We start from the raw sequence: 26422 nt of genomic DNA, 5'->3' as shown, positions 1-26422 counted from the left end.
CAGCTCACGCCCCACGTTCCGAACGAGCCAGGCGAGCCTCCGTCATCCGCGGGCACGTCCACTGCCGCTACCGTCCACCGTCCATCCCGTCTCCCCAGGTCCTCGACCGCTAATTTGCCCAACCGAACGCAGCCGACTCTGCCAGAACCTCCGGACGCGCCTGGACCATGCCAAAAGACGAACTGTCCCCGCTCCCCATCCATCCTCCATCGACATCCATATTCATATCCTGCGCGAAGCGCCGCACTAGCCGCACCCGCGAAGCATCGAGTGCCGTACGAACCCTGCCCGCGGTTCGCAGCGCGTCGATTCGCAGCGCGAAGCGTCGCCCCAACAGCACAGTATGCGGCAGAAGCGTCTGCTCCGCCCCGGCATACCGATCGCACGCGCCCCGCGCTTATTGGGTAACCTAGTCCGTGCCAGTACTTGGCTTCGCCGCGCACGCGGTCGTGCTGTTCGCTCCCGAGTGCGCAGGCGGGTGGGCACACCTCAGCCCGGGTAGGGCGCAGTGTGTGGTGGGTGCTCGTCTTGGGGTGCTCGCCCGGAAGGCGGGCATTACGGTAGATTCTGACGTGGTCTGAGGGAAGGAAGGTGTCCTCCAGGCCAGGCTGCCGGCTGCCCGAGAACGCACGCTCGCCCCGATGGTCACAGTCATTGTGTGCAGGGCAGGCTGTCCGTGCGTGTTCGACGTCATGACTAGGTTCAGGGTGCTGCTAAATCCTCCATTTCCGCCAGCAGGGCGGACGTCCAGGGTATTATGCGGGCCCTCGCGCACGCGTGCCACTGTGCAGCCCGAGACGCTTCGTAGACTGAGCTGGGCCAGGAGCGTGTGTACGCACTCCTCGGGCGATCCAATGGTGTAGCTGTACCTATGGACCCATGTGCGCTGCTCGCTCGGGGGCGGGTCAAAGTACTCGCCCCGAATTCGGGACGGGCGACTCGCACGGACTCGGCTAGAGATGCGAGCGAAATCGCGGACGCGCGCCCGGGACGAGTGAGCCGTCAAGGGGGCGGCCAGGAACACGGCAAAGGCTCCATTGGTTCGTCCTCGTACTTGCGCAGAGGTATGCGCCTGTCAGTCTAGCTTTTGGTTATCTCGTTCATCTCAGGCTCCTAGCGCACGGCAGGTACGGTTGAGATGGAGCGATATCTTCCCTCCGTCGGAGATGCAATCATCGCGCTCCAGCTCAGACCGTGGCACCCCGGGCCTCCGCGGCGACTGCATCGCCTTGGTGTCTTTCTCCGGCTATACTACGCCCGGACTACACTTCGCGAGCGGGAGAGCGTTGGCATGTGGAGGTTCGGGGTGTGCACTTCGACTTCGCCCATCGTATTCCGAAGACAATGCACATTTGCTGACCAATCAGAATTGGGGCTCGGTGCATCAACGTTTCGCAGTGGCACCGATACATCTGAGTGTGCGTCCTTAGATACGGGCAAGCCGCAAGCTTGCTCTCGGCATAGCTATCCACGCTACGGCATCGGGTCGGAACGTGACTGCGGGCTTCCAACGATTCGAGTGGGCACAGCGGCTAGAGCGGTGCAGAGCCGCTGTCGTGCAAGCAGCTAGACGAGCCGTTAGTGTGATAGTCTCGGGGCGCTGGGCTTGGACGCGAATCGCGCCCGAGAGGACGGCGGGGCGATCGAGTGGAGTGGAGCATCCAACCGCGGTCTCTTCCATTTCTTGATGTGACACCGGGCATGTGGTTCGTGCTCTCCCTCACTTCTCTCCATCCCTTGGGGGCTACTAACGTCTCGTCCTGGCGCTTGTCGGAGGTTGGATACTTCGGGCTTTCCGGGCGGATGACGTCTCGAACTCGTCACCAAGTACACTATCCTGCGGCCAGCTGTCCGATGGAACCACACGTTCGTGCTCTCCCTCGCTGTCAGTCGTCGAGGGCCTAAGTACTAAACTGATATGATTGAGTAGACTCCAAGTGCACGCGCTGCGCCACACAAACAATGGGGTGAAATTCGTGTCGTAACGAATCATTATATTTAGCGAAACGTAAACCGCCCGTCGGAAGCAGTCGTGGCCGCTAGACGATGATGCAGCTCACGTTTCACTTGCGGCTCTTGGCTGTACTACGCATGTGCTCTCATCGTGAAACCAGTCTGGAAAACGTTGGCTGAGCTGATCAACCGGTCGGCGGTGATATAATCTGTCAAAGCTCTCCTTACAACGTCGGCAATTCGTTCCGCTCTGATCCTCGGGATTCCACTGCTGACAGTCATCGGCTTTCATCTTCGGGTCCCTTTCTGCCGTCGGTAGACCATGGCAGACGATGGAGGGACATCTAGTCAGGGCCCTAAATATCAATTTGGAACCGAGCCACACGATCCTCAGGCAAGCTTTCCTAAGGCAGCTGTTAAGAGCAGTCCTAACCCCACAGCACCGCTCTGCGCACACGAGTATGGGCCTACAACAAGGTTTGAAGCAAGCCACCACGGGGTACTCACCCACGGCGCGATGGTCTAGGTTCCTGACAGATGGTCTCCTACTGCAGGTAAACCCAATTTCAGTGACGATTGACGTTGTCCTCGAGTCTGAGCGAAGTCTTCAGCTGAATCGTATCCACACAGGCGGCGTGAAGCGGTGCCTCACCGGGACAGAGAGTGCACTGAAATTTTGGGGTCTGAGGCCCGCATTTCAGCGTCTGTGGCAGCACACAGGGTGTCTCTAGGTTCCCGGCTGCATGTCAGCACAGGACCTCGGCCCGCGCAGAACCATGCTGACATCTGGGAAATCAGCATCCTCTCGACGTCATGTCTACGGCTTGCTTGCCACTGGCTCTTCCGGAGCGCGATAGCATGGGTCGTTTTACGTCTTCGCAACTCCTGTTGCGAGCTGCGTACAGTCCTTCACTCCCACGACTTGAAGGTAGTCGTGCACAACTATGAGTGTAGAATCGCGCCGAGAGACTTCTCGAAGGGATCCGCAAGGTGATACGCGACACCAACATCCCCTTGCAAAGAATATACACCGGAGGTAAAGTTGCTAACTAGCTGACCAGCTACGCTGTGCAAGACGGACCAGCGCCTATGTCACGGCTGGACCAAACCATCGGAGCGATTGGTGCCGAGGTCGTTCGCCGTCGGCACCACAGTCCCTACATTGGGGAGACTCTCCATATCATCGCCGTGTCTTGCTATTCCGTTCCGTGGCCCCAGCGGGTATGGTTGGTGATTCGGCTCCGCCTATCTTCGGGGAGGGAAGGTGAAGCGCTTCTGTGTCGGTTCGCATGAGGAGTCTGCTGACCCACGACCGTATGCAGGGATCTGCTGAGAACGTGCCTAGCTTCCATTGCGTCGTTACACCTTCGCGGGACATCGCTTCCGAGAACTCTGGAGCGGCGCTGCCCGTAATGGTTCGCGCTGAGACCGGAAACAAGCTGCCTGGATGTGGTTTTCGGTGGGTTATCATGTCCCCCATCCTCACATGCTCACCGCACGACTTACTATCCGTATGGAGTCGTAAAATAATGTCATGTGGCTACGTCGCGCGACAGGAGGAGCTTGGAGTACGATGGCTATTCTCCAACCCGTGAAGCATGCTTCGTATCTAACAAACCCCGCTCCTACGACAGCGCAGCGGTTCAAGGCTTATTCTTTGCCAGACACCTCACGATCGCGACCCAATATCATCCACCCTGGCGCACCGCGCTGGCGCATACCGGCCGACCAACTGGAAGCCGCTGATATAGATGGTAGGTTCGTCACCCCAGCGCGATCTGGTGCTTTCTCGTCCCGTCATTCGCAGCGTCGCATGCGCGATCTGATATGTACCAGGCACCCTGGATGACAGATTGCGTGCTGCCTTCCGTCCATCGCCCTCAGACAGTCACCCAGCCTTCCACTAAGCGGCGAAGGACGGTCATCGTGTGGGCTCCGCGCCGACCTTGTTCTGCGTTTCTGTTCGGACGATTCTTTTGACCTTCTATCCTCGTCGTTAGGCTCTTCTTGTGCTATGCAACCCGAAACAACGACGCGGCGGCCACACTTTGTTTTTTGGTGAGCCCGTGATTTCATACATTGAATAGTCCAATTCACGGCGTGCATATGTATAGCATACCACGAACGTATGGACGGGCATTTAGGGTTCTGTGGATAACACGAGGACATTTACATGCTGCGGTAAATGATCCAGAATGGGGGGCTCGGCGGCGATGTCACGAGGGTTCTGTCCGCGCTGTCAGCCATCGTGCTTTGATGAGCTCCGACGTGGCATCGTAACCGGGCCGATGAACTGTGTACCTTCGAGGCAAGAAGCCAATGAACTCAGAGACTCCATGTCAGACTTCTTGCCCGAGCTGGGCCGTCTACTACGACTAGTCCTGTAAGACGCCAGTGACAATATCTGTTTTATAAAGCCGTGTTCAACGCGAGTTGCCACTTCGTATATTATGGTGCCGCTGGCGAAATGGTCAGATTCAGCTCTTCATCCATCACTATCTATACGCCTTATCGGAGGATATTCCAGTGCAACCACTGGCTGGGGTAAGCGTTTGCGTCTCCCAGCGGCCGACGACGTTCTGAGACATCCCTAATGGGGACGAGCGCCCGACAACCATTGTGGCGGTGGCGTGGTGACTCGATGCAGCACGTAGACGAGGCAAGTTGTCCACAACTAGCTTTCTCGCTCCAATCATAACGAAGCAACTCCGCTCAATCTGCGTAGCAGAACCAGAACACTGGAATAGGTACGAGAACGCCGAACTCCTGGTCGTCGCAGTTAGCAGGATCCCCTCATACGATATCGGATTAGTCTTCTCGCTAGCTCGAATCATGTCTGTCGTATCCACCGGTGCGTGTACGTCTTCTGCCGCGGGAACCATGGTTGAATGCGAGGGGGTCGGACTTTAGGGGTCGGACTTTAGATGCTCCCGACGCAAGGGTCTTCTGCCACCTTGGCACCCCATCGTCGAGGGTCTCTTCTTGGATGATACTCCGAGTCGACGACTGGTCCGTGGGCGCTGAGGTGCTGATCACGCCTATGGACAAATGGCATTCGTGGCTGACGATGGGCGAGAGATATAAGTGCGACTGATTCTGAGTCTATCTGGACGCTCATCTTCACATGGTGCTAGGATCACGGGTGCAACTGCGTAGCGTACGTCACAGTAGATATCGTGAATAGTGGTACGTATAGCGTCGAGTTATAACCCTCGTCTCGAGCGAGCGATACTCATGCGGTGATACTCAGACCGCGCAGGCCGGTTAGCAGACGCCACCAGTCTCTCAGTGCGTAACGCAGAGCCCGTACCGGAGCCCCTCAGGGGGATCCGCCGATGGCTCATAGACGTGGAGTAGGTGCGGATTTCTCCCAGAGATCCACTTACCCAACCTGCGATCCTCGATCATCGAAGGCGGTAGGATAGGCGTAGAGCCGACTGGCATCGGAGCTTGTTTGTATAGCCGATATACTTGCCTGTAGTGCAATGAACTCACCGAATACGGGTTGGAGAATTCCTATAGGGGACAACTTGGGGCCGGTCAGTGGTACGTGTACTCTCCAAGCCAGGTTCGACCCCATGATCTCCACCGCTTTGCAAGTAAGTTGGTTGTCGCCATATATGTCATCTCATCACCTGTGTCTAGCACCACTATGCTTACCCGCGGACCAGATCTGCGGTATCGATTACGGAAGTCCCGGACTACAGCAAACCCACACATTGATTTGTGCGACCCTAACTGTAAGCTTTTACGTCACGGGTTGTGCTGAATCTCAATGGATTTGCAGGAGCCAATGATGTTGCCTCGAATCCACGGACGATGTCGGTGCAGTGGTCATGAAGGTGACTTATATTCGCAGTTCGCTTTCGCAGCGATAAGCTTGTCTGATGTTTCTCTTTCCCCAGACTACATTCTCAGTGTTCTGGATGTTCAATGATGAACCTATAGCTCGTTGCCTGTGCGTGATGACGTCGATCGCCTTTGCTCACGTTACGTTAAAGCACGCTAGGATTAGCCCCAACGCTGTCCTTCGGAGCGCCGCGGGAAGGCTCACAATGTGCGACTCAGCTAGGGGCATAGAGGGAGATGAGGATAACTTGATGCGTGAGTTTTCTCTCTAACACATTGCAGTTCGCAATTATGTCTGCCATCTTTCATGGCGTGTTGTACAGCCATGTCACCGTAGACGTAAATTGTGTCTCTCTCCATTTTTGGCAAGTCGAAGCCGAAAAGGATCTGACGATCGTCTCACACAACGATACTGTCTGTTGACAGTCGCGTTGAAGCATTCAGGGAGTGTTTCACGAAGGGCATCTTGCTTCAGTGCAGATTATAGGCCCGGTACGAAGCGATTTCCGTGTCTCGTTACAAGTCTCTAAGACCTGACGTCGAGCCAGAATTCTAGAAAGCAGATTGAGCGTCAGGGCCTCGCCGTGACATCGAGCTGCGGGTCTCGCTCCAAGGAATGTGTCAGGTGACAATGATCTCGTCACTTTGCATAGTCCACCCAAGTATTTCCCAAATATACTGCGATTCTAAATGCATAACACCCACAAACTAGGATATAGTCGCATTGGCAACTCACAGTCCGTGCGCCATTCATCTTATACATACTAGTAGGTCCACGGCGTATCGTCTCCCCTCTCAAAGGGGCATCACGGGATCCATACATGACAACGAGACTAATATCCGATTGCTGAGGGAATCGAGTTTCCGTATGATAGACTCGATCATATTGTGGCCAGTCCTATTCCTGTTGCATAGTATAGTCCCCTCACGGAGACTGAATACGCTCGGCACAACCACTGCGGGACTGCCCTCGTAGGATGACGATCTAGAACACCGCAGTCTGAAGTTCACACTCGCCCGAAAGCGCAAGTTCATCCTGAATGGCGGCTTACTTTCCATATACTGTTCTCCTCAGGTTCGCTTTGAGAGTGCTAGTAGACACTCAGTCCCGGTGTCGAGTCATATTCGTTGTGATGCATCTGTAAGATGATGGCTATGTCAAGATGAAAGTGACCGCCGACTGTGTAGTATCTGATTTCTGGATGGTCCCGGTTCATCCCGAATTAGCGCTGGTCCTCACCCCACGGTCTGACTCGAGTGGCAGCTGAGGTGAGCCCGGAGTCTAGACCACTCGTAACCCTACATAGCGGATTCATGCTACTACCTCCTACGCTTCTTCATTGAGCAAGACTCCGATCTTTCACTGCCCATTCACTCCAATACCACTATTCCTGACTTGAAGTCTGTAGCAGGATGCCCTTCAGGTCGACGTTGACTGCGGCACAAACCCAATCTTGCGAATACACTTTCCGAGTTACGTTTTGGCTCGCAATCCCAGGATCCCATCAAGTTGGGAATACGAAGCCTGAGGCCTGAGAGCTGATAGTCCTTGGGCCGAGTGGGCTAATACACGATTCGTAGTCTTTGTTCATGCACACGTTGGGTTCGAGCCTGGTCGAAAGGGATCTGGTACTAGTAGAACGCCCATAAAATCATTCCAGTACCTATTCTGAAGAATCTCGCATAGACGCGTTGCCTCCCGAGCTGTTACCACTCGAAGCTTCAGACTAACAGGAAAGTGCCTTCCGGTGATCACCTGGGCTCCTCTCTACATGTCCGGGAGATCGGCTCACATATCTGATTGTAGGATAAGCCTGGCCGACGAAGTCGGGAGCACGTTTTCTCTCACATAGATCATCGATGTTCTGCTGCCGAAGTGCATGCTCCGGCATGCAAACCACATCTAATGCAAGGAGGTTGCGCTTGTGATACCTCTAATGCCATCTATGCCGAGTAAGTTTGAGCTCAATGCCTCGTGTATGAGCGAAATATGACAGTCCACGCTCTTCTTGCCTGTCGATATCTCCCACTCCATGAGAAGGGCCATTCATGATATGACCAAGTCCGTAATAGGCACTCAAAACCGAATGTAGGATATGCATAGATTCACAACGTATTGTGCCACTCTGTGCGGCAGTCTCTGCTGCATCCGACGACCCGCAGCATCGGAGCCATGATATTGCCGTTTCCAGAGCGCTGTGATTCAATCACTGTCTGTATTGTCCACCAGGTTCGTATCAACTGAAGTTACATCATCCCATTGTTCTGCTCATGAGCAGGTCGCCAACGTGTCCATAATCCCCACGCCAGGGGACAGATCGCGCCCAAACCGCCAGACGGTGTATGGCGTGATATGCCTGCGCGTGCCGATGAAACGTTCCATGGAAAAGTGATGCAACATATCGCGGTTGTCTGCGAAATGCTGGGCCAAGAATGGTGCCACACCAGCCTTGGTGCGTAGACGCATCTCTAGTAAGCTTGAACCTTTTCCCTCACCGCCTAGCTAGGTCTTCGCCGCACCTAGGCACATAATGACGCTCACATGATCGAGAAAAAGCGATTGGCTCGCGAAAGCCTCCTGAAGCGCGGGCGAGTGCTGCGGCTAGTCAGTCACGGTTTGTCCTCTGGGTATGACGGAAAACATATGTAGTTTCATTATCCTTGGTCATCGGCAGAGATAGGATGGTGCTCTGTAACGTCGGAGTCCAGCCGGAACGTCCAGTCCACCACGAGGAGCATTTCTCGAATTCAAGAAGCAGAATCATGGATCGTCGGCTCTTCTTCCATACCAGTTACGTGCCCATCAAACTGATGCAGTTACATTTCGTCGTGATTCCTGCTCTAATCCTGGGCTCAAATCTCTGAAGGATCGGATGGACCAATAGGTTACGATGCTTTGCTGACGTCGGAAGATCCGAGAAAACCTTGCGGTTATTTACTCATCTTGCCGCTCTTATCCTATCCCTTCCGCGATTTGTTCACATGTCTTCCATTTCAGCGATAAAGCCATTCACACTCACAGCACTGTGCTGAGCGCCTGGCCACAGAACAGACGCCTCTGAGTACTCCGCAAACTCGGACCCAGACTAGAATCTGCTCACTGCAAGCCGAGGACCAGCGGAAAATGGCACATTACTATAACGACACAAGGAATCCGAGTCGGAATCTATCTACAGACAGAGGGATAGACTAGTATAATAGACTAGTATAGAACGCGACAGGATTCGAGAGAAAGGTCATACAGCCCCAGGTACAGTAGTACCGGCCCGGCATTCTCATGTCTGGACCGACAAAGCTGTGACGCCTACAGAGCTGCAAAACGTCCCGCGCTATCAAAGTAGTGAGACAAAGAAGTTACTAGGCGAAGGACGGGTGACTTCCGAAGGGCGACTATATACCATGATAATCACAGTAATATGTCACACTACGGCAATTTCGCTTTCCCTATTGACAACTACAGGCATTTGCTGACTCGTCAGGCTGCTCAGATTGCTGCCGATATGTCATTGCTCTCCGTATCTTCAAGGCCTGTTCTTCGAAGGTTTTCCTCCAAGGACGTTCAAATGTCAGCCGTGCGTCTTTCATTCGCAACAGCTCCTTCAGTCATAACCTTGATGTACAAAGGGAGGTGCAAGCCTGAGGGAAAGATTTCGTGAAGACGCGGTCTTTTCGAACAAAAGCCTCTAAGATTCGGAGGGTGGCTGACTGTTGCCTGCTATCAAGTTCACCCGTGCGCAGCCTACCGCCTGTCCAAAGGATCCGGCCTACAGTAGCACACCTTCGGAGTCTTCCTCCGATCATGGCGGCACATGTTGCACGTCCCTCCAGTAAGATCCGAGTGACCACGCGCCGGCGTGCAGCATTTCCGGCATCCGAGTCGATCACATCGAAAGGCGATAGCGACGTGTATGTATCTGCTATCCTCACCTCCCAGGCGAACATATTGGAGTCTCCCCACACATGTGATGAGCGCTTGTTGAAAAGAAAGTACTGCGGCGGCTGAACGCAATAGCCAGGAGTTAGCTTGGGCGCTCGTTGACAAACATCCAGATTACCCAACGCTTCGGCTCTCAAATTGAACACGTACGCATGTCCCGGCTCCTCTTCTCCCTGCGTGCATTTGTTCTGACGGGTTCCCGTCTACTCGTTTGACACGCACTGGCACTCCCTGTCGTCTCCATATGCTCTTCGCATACTGTCATCCCGGCAAGCAGGTCTTGGAATCCTGGAAATTGGCGCCACGAGTTCTCCACCGGCTTTCATCAACAATGTAGGATCGATGGTAAGTCGTTTGGCGATATCTGGTTGAATATATCGATAACTGTATTGACCCTTCATACGCGGCTCGCCACTAAGTACATTATGACAGACTGCATGATCGATCTCGAATGGTGCTCGCCGCCCACTAGCAGTCGCCAGCGTTCTGTACCAAGTCTGCACCGACTAGATCTCATCGTGCAGTCCTCCATGATTGGGCCCGATGTATGTCAGGTCAGAGGGTCAGAGATACAAGTTCACTCCCGAGACGACTCCCGACTCAACCGATTCAAGGTCAAGCTTTCTAGAGGAACACTTCCTGCGGTCGCGTTGATCCCTAATAGTCGCCCCGGGAGTGCTCAGTATGCGTCGCTCGATCATAACTCCGGACCGGTTAAGCGTCTTCTCTAATACCAGGCATGCAAGGGACCCCCTTGTGAGTCTCATAGAACTACGGGTGGCCGCCGGTAGCCACGCTTCATCCGACCGGAAACGACATCATTGTCGTGCCGATCACCTCCGACTGGTTACTATTCAACAGATAGGTTCTGAATAGCCTTTTCAGTATTTCTCGTATACTTTCTGATACTGATTCGAACAGGTCTTTTCCAAATCTCAACTTCACCAGCGTAGTTACAAATTCGACCTTTGCATTAAGGTCCCACACCGGCCACACTCAGGGCGATGTTCACACACCCATCTATGTCACCAGGTTGGAGCATGCGCTTTATCTGCAGCGTCATTACGGTCTTGAAGGGCCCTTTCTAGACTTCTCGACCACACGGCAGGTGGTTGAATGACGGACCGCTGTTCACCCCCTTGTTTAGACTCAATGGAGCATTAAGCACTTGTCTGATCGAAAGGCCGCGCACAAATGAGCTCATCTACAGTCTCCTGACTTCCGATAACGGAGACTGAACCGAATTCCAGGAGCCTCGCTTCGAAATCCTAGGACAGTCGGATACACTGCCCTAGAAACGTGTCCGGCGAGCTCCCGAGCGCCCCGAATTCCACTATATTACGATCGACGAAGGTGCTCCTGACGGTAGTCATCCCTTCACACTCGAGACCACTCAAGATGCATTCTCGCCTACCACGGAACGTTGTTCATACCATAATCTCTCTCGTGGACGACCGTGCGACGCTCTGTCGCTGCGCTCTCAGTGGTCGGGAGTTGCTCCCAGCCAGTCGGTTGAACCTGCTCTACGACGTTGCTATCACTCCCGCTAAGTTCAATCACTTGGCGTGTATGGGCAGCGTCGAGTTCTTAGCTCCATATTTTTATTCATTACAATTATGTGATGATAGAAATGAGCCGTGGATTCACACTTTCTTTGACAGATTCTCCTTGATTCTCTTGCATCTCCGCTACCTCGTTCTGATGCAGTTGCAAGCGCATATGCACCCTGTCATTCCGAGCGATAGTATCCCCCGACACCGCTACGCATCTCTTACGACGTTGACGATATCGAACGGCACCTTCCAGTCCTTTCCACACCTCCAAACCCTTGTCTGCGCCTTCCCACACGTCATCCGACTGATCATCGAGGGTGTCGAATGGAAGCGCTCTTGTGGGGACTCCTCAGATCTCGCACTTCACGGACCGCTCCTAGAACAGCTCTGGTTCAATGCACGAAACGAAGGCGACGTTACTACTCTGGTGGATTGGATCCTCTGCACGCCCTCGGCTCACAGTATTCGCGACCTTAGTCTTTGTAGCAGAGGTGTCCTGAATGCATACGACATGCCCGCCGTCGAGAGGCTAGCTGAGAGTCTGGGTCCCTCTCTAGAGCACTTCGAGATCTCGCTTCGCCACTGCAGTCAGAGTAAGTTCCCGGATCTCGTCTCTATACACACCTAATTTTTGCTTGTCCCCGCAGACGACGGTGTAAATTTGTCAAGTAACACGTGTCTTCGGTCCCTGTACGTTAGAGACGTAGGCTCTGGAACTTGGGACAGCTTCGCACTCCTACTGGGTCAAAGGATCTCGCCTGCAGCTCTCACATGCCTCTCGGTTGATCTGCATATCCCTACTGCTGAAGACCTCCATGCTTTCGAGGTCGACTTCCAAGCTGGACTGGACAATATCTTGACAAAGAAGGCTTTCTCACGTCTTCAGGCGGTCACAGTCTGGTTGCGCTCGGCACCTCCCTCTATGACACCTCTCGAGCTGGTCAATGTGATGGAACTTTGCAGACCTACGCTGCCGTCTGGATGCGTCTACCAGGTCAAGCCTTGGTGGGATCTAAGGTCGGGTCAGCACTCAGCTTGACACTCTTCGTTCTTCCTTCGCCACCGATCTGTAATGCACTCTTGGCTTGCAGTTGTAGGTCCAAGTTTCTCCAACTTCTGCGATAGCATCTATTCCGTCGTCACGAGAACCGAGGCGACAACTTTACTCTCCTTCACATGGCGCGGATCTGTCAATCATACCACAACCACGTGCGCCCAACCGACAGAATACGCACATGCGCTACGTAAGTTGCAGTATAGACATGTTGCCCATCTTCTGACTAGCAACGATTCATGCAGAGTCCTATCATATTTTGTTCTTGAAGCCCTCACTTCCCTGTATCTCCTTCCACTACGCCCTTTTCGTGCGACGAGCGTCATCAGGTGCTCGGGAAAGGGAACGCAGCCGGGCTATGATACCCATTCTTTCCCACAGCGCGCACCCCAAACACCACATTGTCCTTCGACAACAACACCGTCACTTTGCTCACCAATCCCACAGGGATCACGTTCGTCCACTGTGGTGCATCCGTCGCCCGCCACACGACCTCGTACCCCGCCAGACCCTCGTCCTGGCCAATCGTCCACTCGAGCGTGCTGTTGTTCGTCAGCACGCTGGTGTCGATCGTCACGTTCTTCGGCGTCCCAGGGGCTTGCGCGAGCGACCAGAGCGCCGCGCCGTTGACACGGGCTGCGCGCACGATGAAGTCGAAATCGCAGAACTCGATCAGGTCGCCGAACTGCTGCCCCGTGACAGGGTCGACCCGTACGTCCTGGTGCTGATGCGCGAAGTTCTCGTGCGGTTCAGTGAACCGCGCGGCCGGGAACCCGCGCTCGAGGAACGGCTCGTGGTCACCACCGCGCAAGAAGCGGTCCTCGCGGTATATGACGCGCACTGGGCGCGACGACGTCAGATGCGCTCGAAGGACGTATCGAGGAGAAGGGGCGCACCGTTCATGCCTGTCGCGTCGTTCGTCGCGACTTCCTTTGTGAACCTTGCGAGTTCACGTGCCGGGCTGTCGTTCTCTCCTCCGATGGACTCGCGCGTCGCGGCCTGGGACGGGGTGTCCGTGGTCGGCATTCCCTGGGCAAAGAGGCGGAAGCTGAACGGATCGACGACGCCGTCGTCCCCTTTTGCGCTCCCGACGATGTCGTTCGTGAACATGCCCTGCACGTCCGCCCCTGCGTCAAAAAGCGTCTGCGCGAGGAAGTCCGAGCCAAACAGTCCCTGCTCTTCCCCAGCCACGGCTGTGAGGACGATCGTCGCAGGGGGCGGCGGACGCTGAACCATAACGCGCAATAGCTCCATGACGACCGCGACGCCCGACGCATCATCGTCCGCCCCAGGCGCATCGTCCGTGAAGTTGTCGATGCTCGTCACGCGCGAGTCGTAGTGCCCCGAGATGACGTAGACCCTGTTCGGGTCGGACGCGCCTTGGATCGTCGCGACGATGTCGCTGATGTTGACCGCGAACAAAATCTCCCCAGTCGGTTGCTGGATGTAGCTCGGGACGGTGATGGTCACGTTCGTGCCCTTGGCCGCGCCCGCTGCGATGCTACGGAACTCGGCCGCGAGCCAGTCGCGAGCCGCGCCGATTCCGCGCACGGGATCTGTCTGGTTCGAGAGCGTGTGGCGCGTGCCGAAGGAGACGAGCTTGCTGATGATGGACTCGACGCGGCTGGGATCGATCCGCGCGAGCATGGACCGCAGCTCCGAGGTGGGAGCCTGCGGGACGAGCGCACTTCCGGGACCCTTCGGCCAGGCGTCGGCAGTACCACATTGACGGGCGAACAGCGGGGTTGCTTGAGAGACCGGAGAAACGGTAGCGGGGGAGTTCGCGCCGTGGAGCGAAGCAGCGTTCGACTTCGTGCAGGAGAGTCCGATGATGGCGAGAAGGAGAAGACTCCTCGATATGAAAGTTAGCTGGAGCGACCGGGGGAACATTGTGGTTGCACGCCGTGTGGTGCGGACGTTCTGTCGAAACTATGTGGTTTTTATCTATTGCAATCCAGTCACGTTCTTCTCTTGCACTCATCGGTGTTGGTGCGGATCGTACAGTCCATTGAGGCTCTCCGGTACCCTCAGTCTTGTACGTCTTTGGGCGACAGGTAGCATATGGACTCTGTTCCGATAGCGCATCGTGTCGTCCAAGAATAATACACAGCTCGGGAGCGTACCTGGGGATGGATGTGTCGTCGTCCCCAACCTCGGTCATGGGATCGTCCGAAGAGGTGTCGTGGGTGTGTTCAGTTAAGTTTCTCCCAAACCCTTCCCGAGGATCTGATCGGAAGCTGAGGACACATATAGCCAGGCTTTTATTGTCACGAAATGGCTTCTATCGTCGTCAAAGCGGCCAATCAGTGCACAATCATGAAGGTCGGCGTAGCTGATATCGAATACGCGTGGCATGGAACGCACCTACGTGAGAACAAGTGGTCTGTTAGCGCGGAAGAACAACGTACGGGTGGAATGTATCGCAACATAGGTGTGGGAGATCGTGCGCATCGACTGGAGACTTGTCATATGGTAGGAGCAAGGATTCGAGGACCGACATGTTCTTGGCGCGAGGCGACTTGGAAATATGCTCCCGAGTGGACAGGCCCTACTCGTTGAACCCACAGGCCATGTGCAGGACGTTCCGACGATAAAAGTAGGACTATACGAACTGATCAATCGGTAAGTAGCCGAACTAACCACGTAACAAGCGAATAACCTTGATGATTGATAGCCAGCTATAGTAACAACGCCTCCCAATCGGGCAGCTGGACAGTTTCTATGATGACATGGAGTTGTGCAACGACCAGGGTTCATGCCCACCCAGAACACCTTGCCTTGTCTCTCCATCCATCTCCTTCTCTCATCGCGACTGACAGGCGCATATATGCACAAAGTATTGTTCCCCTTGAACGACACGATCGTCGTTTTTCTGCATCAAGATGACACAAGGTCCAGGGGGTCTCACGTCGTGCAAATCACGGTCAAGGCGGAGAGGTGAGCTAGTCCATCACCAATATCGTCTGCTAGCTGACAAGTACTGCATGTTCTAGGCCACAAGCGATAGATACAATCACGACGTACTATTTAGTGCGACATGACCTGAGTGTATGCATCTCCCGTGCTACAGAACGCGCAGAGAACGGATTTTTTGGCAATGTAGGACCTCATCCTGCGTCTCGTCACCGCACATCTAGAGCAACCTGTTCAAGATGACATTGTATTCGACGACCCACGCTACACCATTCATGCTCGTCAGTGCCCGGATTTCTTACTACAAGCACTCACATCTGATTGTGTTGATGTCTTGCACATAGACCGGGATGCATGGACATTCGGACGACAGTTGTCATTCTACTGGGGGGACGACAGGCTGGAAGCTGCGGAGGATAAGTGGACATTCTGGTTCCGAATGAAGCGCCACGCATCTCCAGATACTACACTGTGAGCTCCGACTCCCAACAGAGACAGGAGCTCACAGTCGCGGCCTGAGGAGAATTGTAATGACATGAAGAGCAACGGAGGAGCGGTTGGAGAACGGAAGTTTAGTCGGGGACGAGCCACCGGGCCGACCGCGGCACGCTGACCCGTTTGTCGGGGAGGGCGGGCAGCATGATCCGGTAGGGGCGAATATCTCCTGAGATATGAGAGCAGCAGGAGTGGACAGGTGAGTGGGGCAAAATGAGCCTCGCCCGCCAATGGACGTGGCGGGCGTCGGGCGGCTGCTGGCGGACCGGGTTGACGGACGGTCCGGATTCCCGCGCGATGAAGCTCTCCCGAGAGCGTCGAGGCTGGCAAGGTGTCTTATAAGGAGCACCCATGACGGTCATGCCGCACCTTCTCCTTCTCCAGCCTTGCTTCACCTGCAGCTGAGTCAGAAAGCGCCAGGATGTCGCCCAAGATCACTGGATACAAGACCCATGGTGCGTCACCCAGTCCTAATCCATTTCGCGGAGGCAGCGTCTTTACAGGCATTGCTCCCCTCCCCAGACATCCGCTTCCCAACATCGCTTAGCGGCGATGGGACAGATGCCATGAACACAGACTGCGACTACTCGTCAGCGTATGTCAAGCTCTACACAGATTCGGACCTTACCGGCTACGGGATGACGTTCACTATCGGCCGTGGTAATGACATCGTATGCGCTGCGATCCGAGAGCTGGCGAAACGCTTGGTTGGAAAGGATGTTGAAGAGTTATTTGCAAACATGGGCAAGACCTGGGACTACCTTTCGGCAGACTCCCAGCTTCGGTGGTGAGTCTTAACCCATTCCTATCGCTGTCCCTGGGGCGGTACCTGATAGCGTCGCTCCAGGATCGGTCCGGAAAAGGGAGTAATCCATATCGCGCTTGGCGCGGTGGACAACGCGCTGTGGGATATGTTCGCCCGCGCCCGTGGCAAGCCCTTGTGGAAGCTCGTTGTCGACTTCACTCCGGTACGCACATTCACACTGCTTCGCGCGCTCCGTTCCTCCCTCCCAGTACGTAGCACTCACGCGCGCCCTCTCGCGCCCTCTCGCATCAGGAGGAGATCGTGAACGCCACCGCATTCCGCTACATCACAGACGCGCTCACGCGCGAGGAGGCGCTGGCGATTCTCCAGGAGAAGGCGGCGTCCCGGGCGGAGCGCGAGGCCAAGGTGCGCGAACTCGGCTACCCGGCGTATGTCACCTCCGCGGGTTGGCTGGGGTATAGCGACGAGAAGGTCGCCCGTCTCACGCGCGAGGCGGTCGAGCAAGGTTTCAACCACTTCAAGATGAAGGTCGGCGCCAACCGCGAGTCCGACCTCCGCCGGGGCAAGATCATCCGATCCATCATCGACGACCCGCAGTACCTGCCCGCGGGAGTCAAGCCTAGGGACCCTAACGGGCCCGATTTGGCTGGAAAGAATGCTGGGCCGACTGGCAGCGTGCTCATGATTGACGCGAATCAGGTCTGGGACGTGCCAGTGGCGATTGACTACGTCAAGAGCCTCGCGGAGATCAAGCCATGGTGAGCCCGTATGCTGCGTGCAGTGTCTCCTCGGCGTTCATCTGTACTCTGTTTCTGATCGCTAGGTTCATCGAAGAGCCTACGGCTCCCGATGACATCCTCGGTCACGCCGCTGTACGCAAGGCATTGAAGCCATATGGGATCGGTGTCGCAACGGGCGAACACGCCCACAATCGCATAGTCTTCAAGCAGCTGCTTCAAGCGAACGCCATCGACGTTGTTCAGATCGACTCTTGCCGGCTCGCTGGTGTCAGCGAGGTTCTCAGCGTTCTTCTGTTGGCTGCCAAGTGCGCATTCTACATCCCCGTCCGTAGGAAGCGGCTCTTGCTCAGTGATACGACAGGTTCGGCGTCCCAGTCTGTCCGCACGCGGGGGGAGTCGGTTTGTGCGAATACGTTATCCACTTGAGGCGAGTGTCTCTGCGTCTGCTACCATTGATGGCATTAGCTTGGCACTAAACATGGATGGTCTTTGACAGTTTGATCGACTACATCGCCATCTCTGGGACAATGGAGCGCAACGTCCTGGAATTCGTCGACCACCTGCACGAACACTTCTTGTACCCATGCTCGATCAACAAGAACGGTCGTTACAACGTCCCCGACAACACGCAGGAGGGTTACAGGTTCGTCCATGCAACCAACTGCATCCATATTTCTGACTAACATCGAGCCTGATTGCACCTTGACGTTTCCGCAGCATCGAGATGCACGAGAAGAGCATCAACGAGTACGAGTACCCTAATGGCACATACTGGAGGAGTCGCGGCGTTGCGCCGAGCGCATGATCAGACCAGGTCGTGTGGAGCTAGTGTTGCGGTATGAAGTCTACGATCAAAGTCAAAAAATGACGTGTACGTATCACGTAGCAGTGTATTTGAGTCGGCGATCTGCAACCCGTCACGCCATACCATGGCAGGTCAGTACGCCGTGTGTGCCCCGGTGTGGCCAATCCATACCGCATCCGGTCCGAGGATATCAGTAACTGAGGAACAAACGCCGAGTATATTGTGATCCATGCCTGCCACACGGACTGGGATCTCCCCAACCCTGTCCATTCGTCGCCAGCCTCACCGTGAGCAGCCCGTCTCTCATATAACCGAAAACGGTGAACTATGACGAGCAGATCGTGCACCGCGCCTCTGTATGCTGCTACACACCACAACTAAGCACATCAGACAACCGTTGAGCTCCCATTCTGCGCAGCTGGCGCGTCTACGCAGCAATGTTCACAATCTCAGCTTTCAAGCAGCGCCTGCCTCCCCCACCCAAGGAGCACCTAAAAGGATCGCCGCGACGTCGAGTTTGGCACACTCTCACATCGGGTCTAATGACCGAGAAAGGCCGCTGCCCTGAAGTCTATTGGTAGACTGGTAACTCCATCAATGGAGCGAGGGAGGGATACAACATTATAGCACGATCTATACAGTACCGGATATCATACATCAGCGTACATCTACCTACTACGACAAGGAGCCCTCGTCGTGTCATCGTGTGGGTCGTGAAGTATATGTAAAGCAGGCTGATGTGAATCGAAGCAGATGGCGGCGACAAGCTGCCCATAAGTTAACCCAAAGAAGCATAGTCGTCGCACCGTGCTATTGAACACTGCGACCTCTCAGTGCATGAGTGTCATAACCTGCAAACCCGCCCCAAAGTGTATCAGCTATCTAGAATGCATATGCAACCATGTTGCCGACTGGTGGAGCGCTCAATGATGGGGACTCACCGCCAGACGGCCCACGAACATCAGCAGATGCTGTATGAACTCGTCTTTCCTGTCAATGAATAGTGCATGGGAGCTGCCTCCGATGGAGTACGCCTCCAAGTTGCGGAAATGCCGCCGGAGCTCGCGCACCACCGCGAGGCTGTTCACGAGCGCGTCCTCGGACCCGATGAGAACCATGAGCGGGAGTCCCCGCCGGCCAGCTTCGAGCAGCTTCGTGGGATCGTGTGTGCGACAGATCGCGTTATTTGTCGACTCCGGGTCCTGGGAAATGCTGCGCCCGAGCCAAGCAGCCTTGGTCGTGTCAGGTATTCGACGCGCGGGCCCTGAGAACAGCCCGTCGACGAACTCGGTCTTGGCCCTGCCTAGTTCAACAGCGTCTCGGGACGTGCCAAGCGTTTGGACAACCTGTACCATCCGCGGCGTCGCAGTCTGCGTCATGGTCGTTCCCAGGAATGGCAAGGGCGAGACGAACACGACGCCCGCGATGGGGGGTGGGCTAACGTGGGCGCATATATCAGCGACAACTGCGGCTGATGGTAGCGCGCAGCACGTTAACGTTGCTCTGGTGGAGTGGCGACAAACATTCCAACGCACCACCCAACCCCCTACGTGTGGAGACAACAATCAGGCCACATAGAGATGTTCGTAAAGGAACGAGGACATACCAGGCGACGACTATTGGTCTTTGCAGACCGAAGGAGCTCATGACAGCCACAAAATCGTCTGCATACAAAATTGAGGTCTGTCCAGTGGCACCTCTCACGGTCCCACTCCTGCCGTGACAACGGAGATCGTACCGCACCTACGGAAGTAGTGTTGGGTGGGATGTTGATATTTCCGCAAAAGCAACCCACCATGTAAAGATGCTCGGTCAGCCGGGAGTCCTGGAAGAGCTCATCAAAGACCTTCCCACAGAGCGTTGCTTCGTGCAAGAAGACGATATGGGGATTGCGGGGATTGCCCACCGCCTCTGCGTAGATGTGCGTCCCATCGGACGACCGCGGCGTTGTGACCACAGTCGTAGGAGGCATGAGAGGCATGAGTCCGAGGACTCAAGAAAGCGGAGGAGATGTCGGAGGGTTAGTCGGCCCCAGCCTGCAGATTTATAACTGCCCGCGAGGGCGATCATTCGTTTTCCAGTCCTCGGCGACGACGTTTGTTGTAAAAGGGGCACTTCCGACCGCGGCACCGCCACGCTGACATTCGAATGGTCCCTCGCCGAGCCGCGCGACGCAGACTCCCGGGTGATCGAGCCTCTGGCAGCCCATCGCAAGATTCGATGTGCGAGATTAGATTTGAAAGATGGCAATGGTGTTTCCATCTCGATCCCGCCTAGGGTTCCTCGACGCCTAATACCACAGCACTGTGGCTGAATGAATAGCCCCCTGGCGCGCGCAGAGTGCGCGGCGGAACAGATGAGACGAAGCAATCCGGTCCGCCCGCGAGCATCTGTATTCGCCTCCCGCCTGCAGTGCCGTCAGTCAGCCACCTCGCGCCATTGGGAGCGCGCGAGAGCTACGCGCGAAGTCTACATGCTGCTTTGCACATCGGGCGCCCGAGAGAGTGGGATAGCATCAGGTTCTCTAGGAGTTCCCGTCGAGCGCGCGCAGCCTCATCCCGGAAACCCGCCTTGACCGAGAGAGAACCTGAGCTGAACCACACCCGCTGGGGCAGACCTCGCATGTCTCACTTCAGCGGGTGTTGCCGTCTGATGACTAGCGTGACTCGACGGCTTTGGCGGGCAAAACCGTGCACTGCGCGAGAACGTGCTCACTTTGGGAAGCCGATTGGTCCTGCGTTATGCAGCGTTTCAGCATACACAATTGAGAACGCTTTGACAATGTGGCCTGAGCCTCCTACACATCTCGTTGGATTTGCTCTGCCATTCGCCGTCAAACCGCAGGTCTTTTGATGATGATTGGTGGGTTTTCCGACGCGACGCTTCGCCTGAGTTGGAATAGTGACACGTTGGTCCGAGGACGCTGAGGACGGGCAGTGAGACTATCGGCTATCGTGTAAAATCCACGACATAGTTGCGTGGGCGCAGTTGCGTCCGGTCCGGGAGTTTGGCCTATGTTGAGCGTATTAAACTCATGGAGGTTTCGTTGCATCATCGCTTGCTCGGGATCGTCAGAGGCAAGAAACAAAATGAGATGGGAATAGGGAAACGCACCACGATGCCCGGGCCCTTCGTGGGTCTCGTGAGAAGTACGGAATGATGTCAAGAACGAGCGTCCGATTTGAGAGATTAAAGTCCGAGGAAGCACGCAAGCTGGGGTGATTGGAAAGCACCACCTCATTCCCGAGCCCCGAAGTAACGTGATATGTGTAAGAGGGATACGAAATGCGGATGAAGATGGAAGTCATCGAACAAATAGAGCAAGAAACGAGTCCGGAATATCAGACCGTGCGTACAGTATCTACCGTGAGTACAGTATCTACCTTCTGCGTGAGCCGCTCTAGGACCTCCGAGTCCAGCAAGCACTGCGTAATTTTCAGGAATACTATATTTGACACTTCTGGTGCCGCGGCGCCCCGACGGGCGGTCACGACTCGTAAGAGCTCGTGTCCTGTAACGTCTTCGCAGTTCTGGACGCCGATGGCTTCGAGCCGGGGGAGGAGCCATTCACCAAGTGTGTCGGGTCCAGCAGCAAGCATGTCAAAGATGTGCGTTCCGACCACACCCGTCGCTGGAGTCGAGATCCCGAGGCCGGTAAGTTGCGGGAGGTGGTGCAGCGCGCGGACAAGGGGAACGAGGGAAGGACCGGTGAAGAGACAATTGCATAGATCAAGCAGGCGGAGGGCAGGAAAACGAGATGATGTGAGTGATATTTGCGTGAGCCACTGCAAATCGACTCCGGAGTTTACGGAGAGAAGCTGCAGGGCCGGAAGAGAGGTGGACTCGAGGAATAAGGAGACGCTTCCCGCGTCGACTGCGTCAAACGAGAGGCCCTCAAGGCTCGGCAGCACCTGCGGGGTCGGTGTAGCTCTAAAGACGTCCTCGGTGGTGTCGATAGTGAAAAATGCGAAACGGACCGAAAAACACTTGATGGGGGAGGAAGTCAAGATGCTCATGAGTTGGTTGAACGGATACCCAATCTTTGCGGGCGAGTGGCACCGGGCGTCGCGCAGTAGATGGAACTGACGTAGCGAAGACGTTGGGACCCCGAGGCACTCCATCGGCATGTGTTCTAGCATGGCATAGACCAAACGAGGACAGGGTTGGGAAAAGACGCTGAAAGGTTCTTGGTACTCCGAATCTGAAGAGTCGACTCGCAAATAGAGGTCCTCTAAAGCGGGACCCATAGTTGAGGAGTGTTCCTGTATCTTGCGCATCCTGAACCAGTCCGGAACAGAGACGTTATACGAGTAGCACCTCCAAAGATGGGGCTTCAACTCCAGCAATATGGTCTCGGTGTCAAGCAGGCTGTCGACATGGCGGAAGTCGATATCGATAAAGAGTTTACTCGCCCGGGAGCGCTGGAGGTGTGCTCGCATCCGACGGAGAAAGGACGGTATTCGCCAGCTCCAATTACTATCGAGAATGATGTAGGTCCATAGAGTCGGGCTGGATAGCACAACACTGCGCCAGTGATGTGAGACGAGACTAAGGTTTGGCAAGAGGTCGGCAGATTCGTGCACGCCAAGTTCGAAGATACGAGATAGTAAATCCGGGGACAAGCGACGTATGAGTGCGCGTTGGTCGAGTAACTTGGCCCGTTGCAGCCTAAGGGTAGCAATCTTGGCCTCAAGCTCGGCGATTGATTGATCGAGTTGCTCAATCTCTTCGGGCAGCTTCCGAAGGTCTCTGTAACACGGCGTGGGAAGGATGACTGCCACGCGTACACATTTCTGGGGTCCTCGGGATCATCTACATTGTCTGGTGAGACGATGTTGAGATCATCCCATGAAGCAAGGTCCTCAAACGAAGGCGACGCCATGGCTCGCGGCTCGAGCATTAATGAAGAGGGAGTTGTCGGATCGATGTGGCTCAGCGCAAAGGGTCGCACCCAGTAAGCGCCAGAGGCGATGAGGTCAGGGACCGACGGCGGCCCGGATCCGGATTCGCGCACAATCCGTAGCCGGCTCTGCGGTCATCCGTCGCTCAAGCAACTGCTGTGAATGTCAAGTAACACAAGTCTAAACTATGAAACAAATAGAGTCACATATTAGTGAGCAGGAAGATTGGATCTTAAACATAGGACTGGGATCATACAGGGTCCTGTACCTGCTCTTCGGCGAGATAGATAGTTAATCATCACGAACTGCCCGGACAGATTCGTAGTGCCTGTATGGACTACATAGAGACACCGAAGACAGACATGGACCAGTGAACCTTAGACCCGTGCCTTCCCGCTGTTGCACCGAGACATGTATGACTTGGAATGCTGACGTCGCGATACCGCAGGCACGGACGTTAGCGTGAGCAGCTGCAAGCCCGGCTTGCGTTTCAGACGACAGTCGGGCACACTCCGATGATCATACCGAGTGCTGAGTGCATCTCTCATATACATACGCAACAAGAAACTATTGTACGAAGGCATACGAGAACCGAAGGATATGTCAAGAAATCATTCATTGTAAGTCCCAGATACAACAAAACAAATGGATAGATCCATCAGACTAATGCCCAACTCGCTGGTTCGCGATACCCCTCCACCCAAGCGAGGAAGGAGATGCGCGATCCAAACGTCCTCGAGACCGCACGAAGCGGCCGTGTTCTCGGTTATACGAGTGGGCAATCGTGTCATCGACTGGATTTGAAGGATGTGGCATGTGTAAACATGCGAGACTCGAGTTAGTACCTATAAAATAGATCCTAGCTGAGTATGTTCTGAAGAAACCACAATGCGAAGAGGCGCAATTTTATCTGGCGGTGAGTTTAGGGCAGGGTCGTGTGATCCAATTCGGAAAGCGATCAGGCGCTCCGAACAATACCAGTGCCACTCGGAGTCTCGGACTACATAATACTCTTCCTAACGTCCTGCTCGCCCTTCATCATGTCTCTGAAGGCGTATCTTGCGGAGAAGTACATGTCTGGTCCGAAAGCGGACGCCATTCTCTCCAAAGTTCAGCCGACGAAGAAGAAGAAACGCAAGGCTACAGCGACGTCCGTCTCGACAAGCGCGAGCGCGTCCTTCATCAAGGATGACGACCTGACAGGCTGGAATGCAGAGCCGCAAGATGAAGATGACGACATGTCAGAGCCGGTGGTTGCGGAGGACAGGAGATTCAAGAAACGGCAGCGAACGGACCCGGAGTCGGGGTGGCAGACGGTACGGGAGGGCGAGGGTGGCAGCAAGACGCCTCCGCCCGCTGCGGACGAGCAGCCGCAGGTTGTGGAGACCGAGGAGCCCTTCAAGGGCGGCCTGCTCACGTCTGAGCAGCTGAAGAAGAAGCTATCCAAGAACGCCAAGCAGAGCACGAGGAAGTCTGCGGATGATGCAGCGGAGCAAGCCGCCGCTCAAGAGACCATATACCGTGATTCGTCGGGGCGGAAGGTGGACATGGCGGCGGCACGAGCTGAGGCTGCGCGGCTGAAGCGGGAGCGGGAGGAGAAGGAGGCAGCGAAGATGGAATGGGGCAAAGGTCTTGTACAACGAGACGAAGCTGTGAAGCAGAAACAGGAACTAGAGAAGATGCGCTCTCAGGCGTTTGCGAGGACAGCGGATGACGCCGAACTCAACGAGGAGTTGAAGGCGCAGGATCGTTGGAATGATCCGGCAGCGCAGTTTTTGACGGTGAGTATTCTGCCTTGCTGCGAATTGCGGGATAACTGACAGGTCGTACCCTGTTCACAGAAGAAGAGATCGAAGGGGCCTCGGAAACCCGAATACACGGGTCCTCCTCCACCTCCAAATCGTTTCGGCATAAAGCCAGGTTATAGGTGGGACGGCGTCGGTCAGTCTTCTCGTTGCTCTCGTCACCCTCAGTATTTTGAGGGGCCGCTCCAGATCGTAGCAATGGGTTTGAGAAGAAATACTTTCAGAAGCAGAACGAGCGACGACGGCGTGGCGCAGAGAGTTATGAGTGGAGTGTGGATGACATGTAGTCTGAGCGGTACGCTTCATACCATCTCGCCATGCGCATACCTGTTTGGGAGGTCATTGCAAGTGATCGTTCCCTGGATAATGTACAACAAGTAGTACATTTACTTCGCAGCTGGATTCTCCCATCGCCCTATCCACCATCTACACATACTCTTCCTCACGCCGAGTTGTTCGCGATCCAGACCGCCGCCCGACACCTCCAGTGATCCTCGCCAAACGCCTTCTACCTCACCCTCATCCATCACTATGCCCGCTCGTCGCGCCTCCTGCACGAAGTGGTCGCACACATGCGGTGGTGTGTATTTGCCTGCTGCGATGTAGGCCCGGGCCGATGAGGTTCTTCGTAGCAAAGATATCAAGGATTGGAGGAGGACGTCATGCGAGCTGTCGAAATGCAACAAGTCTGACATGATGACCACATCGAAGCCATCAGAGTGGTCGGATGCACCTTCTCTCAGGAGACGTCTGGATGGCAGTTGATCAGTTTGTTCGCTCGTAGGCTTCTGAAACGTACAAGAGGGGGCTGGCGTCCTGGCCCCACTCATATCCCGCCGTGTTCACGGAGCAGGCTTCCTGATAGTGCGCCCTGTTTCGCGCAACGTTCTCAGTGAGGTTCCTGATAATCCCTTGATCGGGATAGTCGGTGATCACCAGGAGGGATGGCGAGTTGATTAACGTTGCGGACAGGAGAGAGGGCAGAGCACACCCAGCTCCAAGCTCCACAACTGAAAGTATGCCTGTTCAATCATACAATGCGAGGAGAAGCCAAGGTCTGACCTGTTTTCCTTTCGAGTGAAATCAGACCACGCTCGATGAGTTCCGCAAGGAGCAAGGATGGAGAGAATAAATGATCTGCCAGGAGCGTATTGGCCTGTTGTCATTCAGTGATCCTAGTCCGGACACTTGAAACAGTACTTGAGCCTTACCTTGCCTTCCTGCTCGTGCAGCCAAGATGAGGACTTAGTAGACAGCACTCGGAGAAGCTTGCGCACCTTCGGCGCCACTGTCAGGACGAGAGGTCCATATCGGATCGTCCCATCGTCGTGCGGGACATCGCCAAAAAGGGCAGCAGTATCACTCAAGAAGTCGTCCATATCCGATATTAAACTCATCCTACACAGAATGTGATGAGGACGAGCAGAGAGAAACGATCTGGACCGAAAGGAAAGCAAGCTCTAAAAATAAACCTTCCATACTCGGGGACAGCGTAAGAGTTGTTTGGATCCAAGGCTATTGCCAAACAAACGACCTAATCTGGCGATCCGGGAGTGGGCAGCCTCGAGCTCGGCGCCGCGCCCACTGTCGAGCTCATCGTCAGCCGCAGCGAGCGCGGCTTTCTCTGCTTCCAAGTCATCTCGCTTTGCTT

At 55.2% G+C, this 26422-nt stretch overlaps 10 protein-coding genes across 10 annotated transcripts; 4 read left to right on the top strand and 6 right to left on the bottom strand.

Moving 5' to 3' along the window:
• Positions 1 to 220: 220 nt before the first annotated feature.
• Positions 221 to 808, bottom strand: DICSQDRAFT_139973 (uncharacterized protein). Its single transcript, XM_007369374.1, has one exon. The coding sequence runs from the start codon at positions 653 to 655 to the stop codon at positions 410 to 412; it is 246 nt and encodes an 81-aa protein (XP_007369436.1). The 5' UTR covers positions 656 to 808; the 3' UTR covers positions 221 to 409.
• A 370-nt stretch (positions 809 to 1178) lies between these two features.
• DICSQDRAFT_139972 (uncharacterized protein) lies at positions 1179 to 1960 on the bottom strand. The gene is made up of 2 exons (XM_007369373.1): positions 1931 to 1960; positions 1179 to 1866 (listed from the first exon to the last, which is right to left on the bottom strand). Exon 2 carries the CDS (start codon positions 1701 to 1703, stop codon positions 1533 to 1535), a length of 171 nt encoding a protein of 56 aa, XP_007369435.1. The 5' UTR covers positions 1704 to 1866; positions 1931 to 1960; the 3' UTR covers positions 1179 to 1532.
• A 1566-nt stretch (positions 1961 to 3526) lies between these two features.
• On the top strand, positions 3527 to 3860 carry DICSQDRAFT_173554 (uncharacterized protein; the record flags this gene model as incomplete). The annotated part of the gene is made up of 2 exons (XM_007369372.1): positions 3527 to 3707; positions 3790 to 3860. 2 exons carry the CDS (start codon positions 3527 to 3529, stop codon positions 3858 to 3860), a joined length of 252 nt encoding a protein of 83 aa, XP_007369434.1.
• Positions 3861 to 12464: 8604 nt separating this feature from the next.
• Positions 12465 to 14236, bottom strand: DICSQDRAFT_163217 (Zn-dependent exopeptidase; the record flags this gene model as incomplete). Its single annotated transcript, XM_007369371.1, has 4 exons — positions 12465 to 12479; positions 12528 to 12572; positions 12783 to 13186; positions 13243 to 14236. 4 exons carry the CDS (start codon positions 14234 to 14236, stop codon positions 12465 to 12467), a joined length of 1458 nt encoding a protein of 485 aa, XP_007369433.1.
• A 937-nt stretch (positions 14237 to 15173) lies between these two features.
• Positions 15174 to 15734, top strand: DICSQDRAFT_68489 (uncharacterized protein; the record flags this gene model as incomplete). The annotated part of the gene is made up of 4 exons (XM_007369370.1): positions 15174 to 15283; positions 15340 to 15394; positions 15450 to 15540; positions 15604 to 15734. The coding sequence occupies 4 exons, from the start codon at positions 15174 to 15176 to the stop codon at positions 15732 to 15734; spliced, it is 387 nt and encodes a 128-aa protein (XP_007369432.1).
• A 364-nt stretch (positions 15735 to 16098) lies between these two features.
• DICSQDRAFT_182952 (enolase C-terminal domain-like protein) lies at positions 16099 to 18682 on the top strand. Its single transcript, XM_007369369.1, has 8 exons — positions 16099 to 16209; positions 16277 to 16541; positions 16602 to 16722; positions 16812 to 17278; positions 17344 to 17565; positions 17622 to 17687; positions 17757 to 17903; positions 17978 to 18682. Exons 1-8 carry the CDS (start codon positions 16176 to 16178, stop codon positions 18063 to 18065), a joined length of 1410 nt encoding a protein of 469 aa, XP_007369431.1. The 5' UTR covers positions 16099 to 16175; the 3' UTR covers positions 18066 to 18682.
• A 306-nt stretch (positions 18683 to 18988) lies between these two features.
• Positions 18989 to 20037, bottom strand: DICSQDRAFT_68435 (alpha/beta-hydrolase; the record flags this gene model as incomplete). Its single annotated transcript, XM_007369368.1, has 3 exons — positions 18989 to 19566; positions 19700 to 19808; positions 19861 to 20037. 3 exons carry the CDS (start codon positions 20035 to 20037, stop codon positions 18989 to 18991), a joined length of 864 nt encoding a protein of 287 aa, XP_007369430.1.
• A 1369-nt stretch (positions 20038 to 21406) lies between these two features.
• On the bottom strand, positions 21407 to 22947 carry DICSQDRAFT_173550 (uncharacterized protein; the record flags this gene model as incomplete). The annotated part of the gene is made up of 2 exons (XM_007369367.1): positions 21407 to 22814; positions 22853 to 22947. 2 exons carry the CDS (start codon positions 22945 to 22947, stop codon positions 21407 to 21409), a joined length of 1503 nt encoding a protein of 500 aa, XP_007369429.1.
• A 1059-nt stretch (positions 22948 to 24006) lies between these two features.
• Positions 24007 to 25058, top strand: DICSQDRAFT_68511 (uncharacterized protein; the record flags this gene model as incomplete). The annotated part of the gene is made up of 3 exons (XM_007369366.1): positions 24007 to 24747; positions 24808 to 24907; positions 24961 to 25058. 3 exons carry the CDS (start codon positions 24007 to 24009, stop codon positions 25056 to 25058), a joined length of 939 nt encoding a protein of 312 aa, XP_007369428.1.
• Positions 25059 to 25157: 99 nt separating this feature from the next.
• Positions 25158 to 26150, bottom strand: DICSQDRAFT_68384 (uncharacterized protein; the record flags this gene model as incomplete). The annotated part of the gene is made up of 5 exons (XM_007369365.1): positions 25158 to 25509; positions 25571 to 25781; positions 25834 to 25927; positions 25983 to 25991; positions 26049 to 26150. The coding sequence occupies 5 exons, from the start codon at positions 26148 to 26150 to the stop codon at positions 25158 to 25160; spliced, it is 768 nt and encodes a 255-aa protein (XP_007369427.1).
• Positions 26151 to 26422: the final 272 nt, after the last annotated feature.

The sequence above is a fragment of the Dichomitus squalens genome, assembly GCF_000275845.1.
Source record: "Dichomitus squalens LYAD-421 SS1 unplaced genomic scaffold DICSQscaffold_48, whole genome shotgun sequence".
Classification (NCBI taxonomy): Eukaryota; Fungi; Basidiomycota; class Agaricomycetes; order Polyporales; family Polyporaceae; genus Dichomitus; species Dichomitus squalens.
This window is presented reverse-complemented; position numbering and strand designations above follow the sequence as displayed.